The following is a 9,729-nucleotide window of genomic DNA, read 5'->3' on the forward strand; positions in this document are numbered from 1 at the left end:
TCTGAGACCACCTCAGGGTTCATAATCCTAATGAGATTATTAGCCTAATGAAAGGGAAGCTAACAACCCTAAAATGAAAGTGTGAAACTGCTTTGATTTAACATTTGTTTATTATAAACAATCTCAACAAAATATGGAATAAATAACATGGAATAAAAAAACTGCCTTCAAACTATTTACATTTGATTTATATGTTATATATTATACACACACACTAACAAAATAATAATAGTAGTACCATCTTAATTGCCCAATCTCCCTCTTATGATCACTTTTTCATCTTAGTACTAAAAAGTTTATGAAATTCTTTTTAAATCACGTAACTTGAAAAGTCCTGGTAGGAAGAGTTTAATGGGGATCGGGAGTTAGAAAAAAAAATGGCCTGTCTAAACAGGTATATGAACTTGTGACCTCTCTGCATGTGAACACTCACATGTGAACAGGGGACCAAGCCTTTAGGCACCTCCCCCTCACACACTTCAAATACACCAAATCAAAAGCTAGCTGACAATACTGGACATTCTGGCATCTCTAGGAGTCAAATGTATATCAAGCAGGGAAACCTTTCCGAGCTTCCTCAGGGGCAGAGGGGAGAGTTTTAATCTAGGCTACCTCGGTAGTTCCACTGGGGACAGCAAGGGGAGGGCAGGACGCCAAGAGTCCTTTAAAAACCTTCAGGTCACATGCATTGTGAAGTTCTGGAGTTCATACAGGTTTTAAGAAAGGTAGAAAATAAAAACACCTGACTATGATCCTTTATAAGGAGCCAATTCATGGAACATTCTAACCCCAGGCTTGGTTTAAATAAAAAAGGACCAGGTGCAGGCCGTTCTATCCTAAACCGCAGAGGGTATCAGGAACTTACATTAAGGATCTCGGATTGGGGTAGCTAGGTGGCTCAGTGGATAGAGCACCGGCCCTGGAGTCAGGAGGGCCTGAGTTCAAATGCGGCCTCAGACCAAACACTTGACACTAGCTGTATGACTCTGGGCAAGTCACTTAACCCCAACTGCCAAAAAAATTAAAAAAAAAAAAGGATCTCGGATTTTACTTCCCAAGAGCAGGACCTTCTTCCACTTAAAAAAGCACCTCTGATTAGAAGATAGTCTTGAGTCGTCTGAAGCTCGGGGATTTTAAGTTACTCTCTGATCTCGGGGCTAGACGTGAAACCGACTCCAGAATCAGCATAGCCCTGCATGCCACGAGGCAGGTGTGGGGGAGAGAGCCTGGGCCTCTGCTTAGCTCCGGATTTCAGTCCCGCGCGGCCGCTGCTGGAAACTGGGGATCTGCACAACGTTCGGTTTCCTCCGGTGTAAAATGGTGACAACCGCAAACGGCTCCAGGGGCTGCTGCGGGGGTGACGAATGTGACGCGCGGCATAAATCTGAAACTTGTCTCCACGGCGCTCTCGGTCCTCCACCAGGCGGGCTCGAATTCCCACGTTTCTCTTATTCTATCCCGGCGAGAAGAGTTGGTTTTCAGGCTGGAAATGCTAAGAAAGGGAAGGAGTTCACGGTGCCGAGCTCCGTCTTCAGCCAGTGAGAAAAAAATTCAGTTTTTCCAAGAAGCGGCGCAGGCGGCACAGGAAGTGACGTCACCCCACGACGCCGACGGCTGGGACGCCGGGAAGCCGCCGGACGCCCGTGGTTTCCGGCGGAAGCGGAAGATGCCGGCAGAAGACGCGATGGCGGTTGAGTTTCGCCGAGTTTACCCTGTAGCTGCCAGCGGTCCGCTGCCCTCGCCCCGAGGCGGGCGCTGAAGCCGTATCGGAGGCAGTTGCGGTGAGCTGGGGCTCCGGTCGTTGTCCGAGGGAGATCCGCAGACCGAGGTGGGCGGACCCGAGGGGCCGGCCGCGGGCACCCGAGGTCGTTTTCTCCGCCCCTGCGCTCGCCCGCCATCACTCGGTCCTAGGCTTAGCCAAATATCGCTTCATCTCACAAGCCTGGAGTCGTTCTCCCCATCCTCTCAAAATCCATGAAGTCAGTGACTATCTTTTGAGTGGATGCGACCCCATTTCCCATTTACTGACAGTCTTTGGGATGAGAACTTGTTTACTTAGTCATCCTCCTCCTCATTCTTTCCCCTAGTATCAGGGAAGAAATACCTCTCCCCCATAGCCGGCCCAGCTTTGTTCATCCTATCCCCTGGACCTTACTCCCTCAAATACCTCATTCTGTCGCCAGCATTTCCAGTCTTTCTCCCCTATGTTTTTAAAGATTTCTCCATAGAATCATAGATAAACATTTCAGAGCTGGAAGGAAACAGCCCTTGGAAAAGAAACAGAAGCTATGACTTGGTAATGTCACAGTAGTCTCTAGTAGTAGGGCTGGAATGAGAATTGACATCTCCTGACTCCTTAGTCCATCCCCACCCCCTCCAATTACCACACTAGAGTGCCGGGCCTATGTTAGGTTGTAAACCCTGGAGATAAAGCCAGAAGTTGGAGACTATTATAAACTCAAGTGACAACAGTGGAAGTCAGAAGATAAAGGAACATATGTGAGACACCAAAAATTCATATTGATTCCTATTAGTCTGTTTTATCATTCCTAACAAACATCCAACAGTTATTATTCCAAACCACCTTCCATTCTCTTAGTTTCATCCCCCCCTACCCCCAATCTGCTGTGTTATCTTGTTGAGAAAAAATTTATTATATCTCATCATGGATGACACACCTAATGCAAAATTTCTCTATTTTTGTTCTTGCCTCTTCTTCCTTGCTCTTCAGGCTCAACTGCAGAGCTATCTCATTTCAAAAGTTAATAATTCTTCCACCTGTGCCTTTCAGAGTATACCTAACTCATCTCAAGATCTTTGCTGTCTCCAGGGCCTTCAGTTTCCCTACTCAATGCTTTCTTGCCCTTTATTTTCAAGAACATGCCCTGGTTTTCTCATTTTTGAAAGTGGCTACCTAATAGATGGAGGTTGGGATTTAGAATTTAGGACCTGAATTGGAATGCCGGCTCTGTCTTGTGTGACCTTTGGCGAGTCACTTAATTTCCCTGAGCCTCAGTTTTCTCATCTGTAAAATGACTAGGTTGGAACACACGAAGTTACTTAAACTCTTAGCTTCAGTTCCTTCAGGAGAATAATAAAACTAGAGTTTTTTTGTTGGTTTGTTTGTTTTTGCTAGGCAGTGGGGTTAAGTGACTTGCCCAGGGTCATACAGCTAGTTAAGTGTTATGTGTCTGAGGCTAGATTTGAACTCAGGTCCTCCTGAATTCAGGGCCAGTGCTCTATCCACTTCACCACCTAGCTGCTCCATAAAACTAGTGTTTACCTCACAGGGTTGTTGTGAAGATCAAATCAGGTAATATATGCAAAATACTTTGCAAACAAATACTATATATATGTCACTTATTATAGGAAAAGACCTGTATGTTAACCCTGGTAGTAGACCCTCTATTTCTTTCACTGCCAAACTTCTCACATGAGCACTTTATACTCAATGCCTCTACTTTGCAACCTATTCTTAACTTCCAGAAATAAGATTCCTATACCTACCACTCAATGAAACTGCTTCTTCTTCAAGGTCACCAGTGGTGTGTTGATTGCAAAATCATTTTTCAGTCTCCTTGGTAGGATTTGACATCCCTTCCAGTGTGATTCCAGCATACTATTTCCAGATTAATCTTCCCAACAGTCTCTGCTCCCTTTATCATTCTTCTGTTGGAAGGACAGTTGCAACAGTTTCAGCCTCATCTATTCAAATGAGTTTGTCAAGGCTGAAAAAATGGGAAATGGAAAAAGGCAAAGATGTTGACCATATCACTTATTCCTACAAAAGCATACATAATGTAAAGCAACAGCCACAGTAAGGAGGCCAAAAGAGGACAGAAACAGCCTTGATCAGAAAATATTTGCTCTCTTTGCCAAGAAGAGAGGATGTAACAAATGTAAAAGTGGTTTAAAATACAAACTCATTTGTTAAACGCTGAAGAAGATGGATATTACAAGAATTATCTCATAAAACAGCAAAAAGTAATGGAAGGGAAAAATGCCACAGAAAGCTTGACATGGGAACTGAGTGACATAAACGAAAAAGCATTCATAGGTTAAACAAGCAGGAACTGGATGCTTGGAATGGAAATGGAACAGATTAAAACAAATTCATCAAAGTTCCTTTAACCACCTATTTTCATTATCATCAGTGACAAAGGAACCATCACATTTGGATCCTAACGCTACATGGGAGAACTGACGTGATGTTTAGGCAGACAGGTATGCATCACAGAAATCCATGATGGAAGTAACACAACCTTGAAATCAATAGGGGGATCATTTCATTAAATATCCAAGTGAGGGGAAGGTACAAAATGGGAAATTATGGATATTATCACCCAAAAAAGGTGATTGAGAGGCTTTCAAAGCTACTAATCCATATGACTACATTCTCATTTTGGGGGAAGGAAGATAAAAATTCTCATTTTTATAAAATCTGAGAGTGATGCACATGTCTATGGGTACCCTTGAAGAAAAGGAGGAGGAGATGATAGTCTTTCACAGTTGTCTAAGGCAAGCCACATTTCTGGAGTTACAGGATTGAATACTGCAGAGGATACAAGGATTTGCTCTGTTAATTACTTCTCCTACTCCTACAAAATAGGTATTTGACTCAATAGAAGATAATTCTGTCTTAAAGTTTCGCCTCCAACAAGTAGACTCTCAGTCATGCACTAAGAAAAGGCAGTTTTCTTAGCTGTGTGACCCTGGGCAAGTCATTTAACCCCAATTGCCTCACCAAAAAAACAAACAAAAAAAAGATTAGGCAGTTTTCTGATAAATGTGACCACAGAAATAACTGCTCATTCACTCTCTGCTTATTAACAAAAATCAAGCTAGGCATGAGAAAGTGAGTTTATGTCCTGGGATGCATCCCTTATGTAGCTTATATGGTTTCTATCCTTGATAACAAAGTTTCAGACCATAACGTGTTTTGGAGCACATGTTAAGAGATTCATATGCTTCTTTGGTATTATGGTTTCGAGGCTTTGGATACTTCCCCCTGCTCTAGGAGTGTGTCTGCCTTTGTGTCTGTGAACTGCCTAAATTTGGTGGAAAGTTAAAGGTAGTGTGCTGCTGTAGAGAGAACAAGGATAAGGAGATCTGAATTCTGGTTTGATTTTGCCTTTCTGTTAACTTGGGGAAGCCAGATAACTTCTCTAAAACTCAGTCTTCTAAGTTATAAGATCATAGGTTTGAACAAGAGGATCTCTAAGATCCCTTCTAATCCTGACACAAGTTAACTTTGTCACTGTCTAATACGAATTTTGTATTTCAGCTAAGGGCCTTCCTCATGTCCACTTTAAATCTGGTTTTTGTTCCCACCACTTTTCTGAAGTGTACTAATAATTAAAACCAATGGCCTTTTCTCAGTCCTCATCCTCTTTTACTACTGTGCAGCATGACACTGTTGACCATCTCCTTCTTTCTAACACTCTTCCCATGGATTACAAGACTTGCAAGGCTTGCTTCCTCTCTCACTGCTCTCTTTTGCACTCTTTTCCCTTCCTGCCCCATAAATACAGGCATTTGCCAAAGCTTTGTCCTTGCCTTTTTTTTCCCCCTTCATACTTTCCCTTCATGATCATGTCATTCCTATATCTATTACTTTTATGTTGATGACTTTCAAATCTCTATCTCCAGGCCTATTCTTAAGTCCCAAAGTCTTGTCTTTGACAACTCTGTCACTTGATAATCTCCACCTTGGTCCAGTGGGCACCTTAAACTGCTCAACACAATCGAATCACAAGTCTTCCACTCCGCTGTGCTCTCCAAACCATGTCCTCAACACGACCTTCCTTTTGCTGTCAATGGTACTATCATTCTTAAAACATTCAAGCTTGAAACTGTCTTGAAACTGCATCATCTTTGACTCTTCTGTCTTTCATGTCCCATCCCACACCAGCCAAACAGTTGCAAAGCCACGGCTACCAATTCTTCTATTGTGGTTTTTCCATTTGTTCCTTTATAACTGAACTTCCACTAGGCTAGGCCATGTCATCATTACCAATCACCTGAACCACTAGTATACTGTCCTAACTGGTCTTGATGTGATTGGTCTTTACATTTTTCAGTGTATCCTGTGCACAGAAACAAAATGATCATCCCAGCATCACTAAACTCCAAGCACATGGCTGGGCCACGGTTCGCCCCAACCTACCTTTACAAGTGTTGGCTCTTGATGCCCTGCTTGAGGTTGTTGTCCCATTATATGTTGTTTCAGTCTCCCAACTCTTCACCACCCCCAGCCTTCTCTAACCCAAACCCCTTGATAGGTTGCTAATCCTTACTCCCCAAAATTTATCCCTGATTCCAGAACTATTGCCTGCTGTGATATTTGTTATCTGAATTATGCCAACAATGGACCGTTCATTTGGTCCAGGACCTCTAGTTCTGCCTTAACCACTTTTCTGGGCCTTAACTCAGAATGTCTTTACTACTGTAACCCCTAACCTGACCACCCAGCTATGGCTTATCTTTCCCAGCTCCAGTTTCTTCTCATGCTTCCTCGTCTCACTGTATGTCTTCTCAGTGCTGCCAATGACTTTGTTCATATAGTGGATACTTAAAGAGGAGATGGACAGCAGGCTGGACTAGACTGTACTTCTAGTTACTGTATGGCTTCATTAAAATTTAATCTATTTCATAACTTCTGTTTGTATGAATGAATTTTTTACAAAGTTTAATTTGGATTTTCTTACAGGTACACCTCCCCCCCTTTAAACAAATAAGGAATTATGCCCCAAAGGAGGCATGAGGAACTGGTTCAGGTCCCAAGTCTCACTTGGTTACTCCCTTCCATGCCCTTCAGAGCCTACCTCTAGCACTCTGACCATGCTTAGACCTTCAGCTCCTCTCCAATCACTTCTCCCCCATCCCCAGTGAAGTAGGTCATCCACACTCCTCAAAGATGTCTGGGTAGTGCCGGAATAGCACAGGAGGGTCACGGTCACCCCGAACAGGGGCAAGTGGCACAGCCCGTATCCCAGGCCGACGACCCCTCCGTCCCCCAGAGCAAGATCGATGGATCCACTGATGGGCTTCAACAGCAAACTTCCGCTTGAAGCGCATTCCACACTCAGGACAAGGAAAGGGCCGTTCACCAGAGTGCATTCGCCTGTGACTGACCAGCAGGGAGGGATAGGTGAAGCGGCGTCCACAATCAGGACAGGCATGGCGCCGCTGGCTAGCCTGAGTGTCCAAGTTGGGTTTTGGGATAGGGGGCTGAGGTAAAGTCTTGTTGAAGTCAGCCTTGGATGGTAGTTCCAAGGATCCATTGTGTGTTGAGTCTGTGTTGAGTGTTGAGTGATGTGTGTTGAGTTTGATGCCAGGTTCGAGTAGTTGGCCTCTCACATGCATGTCCAAAGGGTCCCTGGCTTGAGGCTCTTCTTTCTTCCATTTCTCCTTGTTTATGTTCCAGTTTCCTGCTGAGGGATAAGGAGATTACAAAGCTCAGAACCTAGCCTCTTCTATTCCATAGAGCTTATTCCTGATCTGATGACAGACAGAACTGCCTTTCTGTGAAAGACATCAACGTCCTCATGTTCCTGAGTCAGGACTCGCCTAACCTGGGATGCTGTAGTTGAAAGGAGAATCTGTAACTGACACTCTGGGCTGTTTACTGCTGCTTCGGAGATGGGATAGCCTCATTATGGCTGTGTCAGAACATCTCTGACCCCAAAGAAACAATTAAGGGAGAGATCTGCACGCTCTTCTCTGTGACCTCTTTGTTGGGAGTTAAAACATGCTATTTCACCATCCATCTAGTTAAGGGCTGAGACAGAGCCCATCAATCTTGGAACATGTCCAAAACTAAGCTCTTATCCTTGGAAAGATCATCTCTTCTTTCCATCTTCCCTGTTTCTGCCTAGAGTACCACAATTCTTCAATAATACTGGCTTGAAAAGTCAATATCTTTAATCCACCCCTCCCATTTATCCCAAGCATTCCTTGGGTTACATCAGGTACTCATTTTTCAATGTGTTCTACATGATTCTCAGCTGTGCTGATGCTAGCTCCTTGAAAGACGCTCCTGGGATTCTCCTGGGAGGCCACCGGGGCCTTCAGTCATTTCCTCCTTCCTTACCTCTGCAAGCTGTTCTCACATCTCCCCCCCACTCCTCCGGGTCCTGGGCGGCCGGACCCCAGGCCTCTGTCTCTTGTTCCATCCAGGAGATAAGGGCAGGTTTGGGGCCTGGGAATCCTGGGGAGGAAACAGAGAAGGCGTCTGAAAATGGGGCCAGATTCCGTGGAAGGCCATGAGGGGGCCAGCAGTGGCGGCCCGCATGCAGACGAGGCCGGCCGGAGGACAGCTCGGGGAGCCCAGCCGGACACTCACCCAGCGCGCCCAGGTGGCCGTAGGTCTCCCGCATGACGTCCCGGTACAGGGCCCTCTGCGCGGGGCGCAGCCGTCCCCACTCCTCCGGGGAGAAGTACACGGCCACATCGGCGAAGCTCACGGGGCCCCTCGCCCCCAGCCCGGCCCCGCTCATCGTCCCCGGGGCGGCCTCTAGTACTCGTTCAGCCCGGGGCTTTCCCGGAGAGCTGGCTCCCTCCCAGCTCCGAGGAGCGCGCGAGCGTGTGCGCGTGCGCGACCTGCTGCCCCGCCTCTGCCCCACCCCCTCCAGAGCTCGTGCCTCCGCCTTCGGGAGTCAGGAACGAGGCCCGGGTGCGAGATCCGAGATCCTCGTCCCAGGCAGAGGCAAAGAGGGGACCGACGCTGGACCAAGGCCGTGAGAAATTGTCTCAGAGGCTGCAGCCACCGGAAGCCGAATAGTGCCCGAAATGCACATGGCGTCGCGCTGACTTCACTCCCCCTACACAGGTGATTCCTCCTGCGCGGATGCCTGCAGGCGCCCTCTTCCAAGATGGCCGCCATCACAGCTTCTTGGCTGCGGAGGTTTAATGGGAACATCTGAGCCCTATCTCGGAAAAGTTACAAAGTATCGTCCTGACCAGAACTACCTACCTCTAACCTACAACAGTGTGCTGTGTGATTATATATATATTTCTAAAATACTACAGTAGATACCTAATAAATGCTTGAAATGAATTAAGGGGATACCAAAATCCCAGCTTTGGAATTTGCTACAAGGTACTAGTGAGTAGTCTAGGGAAATGAAATTCAAAGAAATATGCCAATGTTAACATCGTGTAGAAAAGAGACAGGGGTGCCTCTGAAAAGAAAAGGATGCAGAAAGGGAGGTATCCCCAAAGAAAAATGGCTTAGAGGAAATGCTTACCCCATGTAAGATAACAAATTCTGAACAGCAACGAACCTTAAGGGTTATTCAGTCCAAGCCCCATATTTTTCGGATGAAGAAACTGAGGCCCAGATAGATTAAAATACTTGTCCAAGACCACACAGATAGGTTCCAAAGTGGGGATTCAATTCCAGGTCCTCTAATTCCAAATCCTCTGTATATCTACCAATGAAATACGGCCAATAGAAACAAATTTTAAAAGAATTTGAGATCAGACAAATCGATGGTTTGGGGAACTACGCCTCAAGATAAGTATATAAACAAACTGCATGAGCTAGACAGAACTTTGCATAACATGGAAACGCCAAGGAAAATTATAGAAGCCCAGTTTGTTTTTACAGGATTTGGCAGGACACCTATACACTCTAAGTTACGGATCTTTAATTAAGACCACCTCACTTATTTAAAATAATTCTTTGTGCAAACAGGTAACATGTTTTTTGGCAAAAGAAACAAAGTA

The 9,729-nt window shown here is 45.4% G+C and overlaps 1 protein-coding gene across 3 annotated transcripts; it reads right to left on the reverse strand.

The window, feature by feature from the left end:
• Nucleotides 1–91: 91 nt before the first annotated feature.
• Nucleotides 92–9,482, reverse strand: ZNF688 (zinc finger protein 688). 3 transcript variants are annotated; one of them, XR_013486052.1, is made up of 4 exons: nt 8,345–9,482; nt 8,093–8,209; nt 6,825–7,430; nt 92–3,728 (listed from the first exon to the last, which is right to left on the reverse strand). XR_013486052.1 is itself a non-coding variant. In XM_021008482.2 (3 exons), exons 1-3 carry the CDS (start codon nt 8,496–8,498, stop codon nt 6,898–6,900), a joined length of 807 nt encoding a protein of 268 aa, XP_020864141.1. In that variant the 5' UTR covers nt 8,499–9,453; the 3' UTR covers nt 6,611–6,897. The 3 variants fall into 3 exon arrangements, 1 of the variants encoding a protein (XP_020864141.1); XR_002328602.2 differs by having other exon boundaries at nt 6,825–7,433; nt 8,345–9,452; XM_021008482.2 differs by lacking the exon at nt 92–3,728 and having other exon boundaries at nt 6,611–7,433; nt 8,345–9,453.
• Between the last annotated feature and the right edge of the window lie 247 nt (nt 9,483–9,729).

The sequence above is a fragment of the Phascolarctos cinereus genome, unplaced genomic scaffold, assembly GCF_003287225.1.
Source record: "Phascolarctos cinereus isolate Bilbo 61053 unplaced genomic scaffold, phaCin_HiC Scaffold_4;HRSCAF=312, whole genome shotgun sequence".
In the NCBI taxonomy this organism is placed as follows: Eukaryota; Metazoa; Chordata; class Mammalia; order Diprotodontia; family Phascolarctidae; genus Phascolarctos; species Phascolarctos cinereus.

Coding starts and splice junctions, on each gene's coding strand:
- ZNF688 (XM_021008482.2), bottom strand. CDS start 8,498: ATGAGCGGGGCCGGGCTGGGGGCGAGGGGCCCCGTGAGCTTCGCCGAT. Junction 8,210..8,344: donor CGGCCACCTGGGCGCGCTGG/GTGAGTGTCCGG, acceptor TTTCCTCCCCAG/GATTCCCAGGCCCCAAACCT. Junction 7,434..8,092: donor TGTGAGAACAGCTTGCAGAG/GTAAGGAAGGAG, acceptor CTTATCCCTCAG/CAGGAAACTGGAACATAAAC.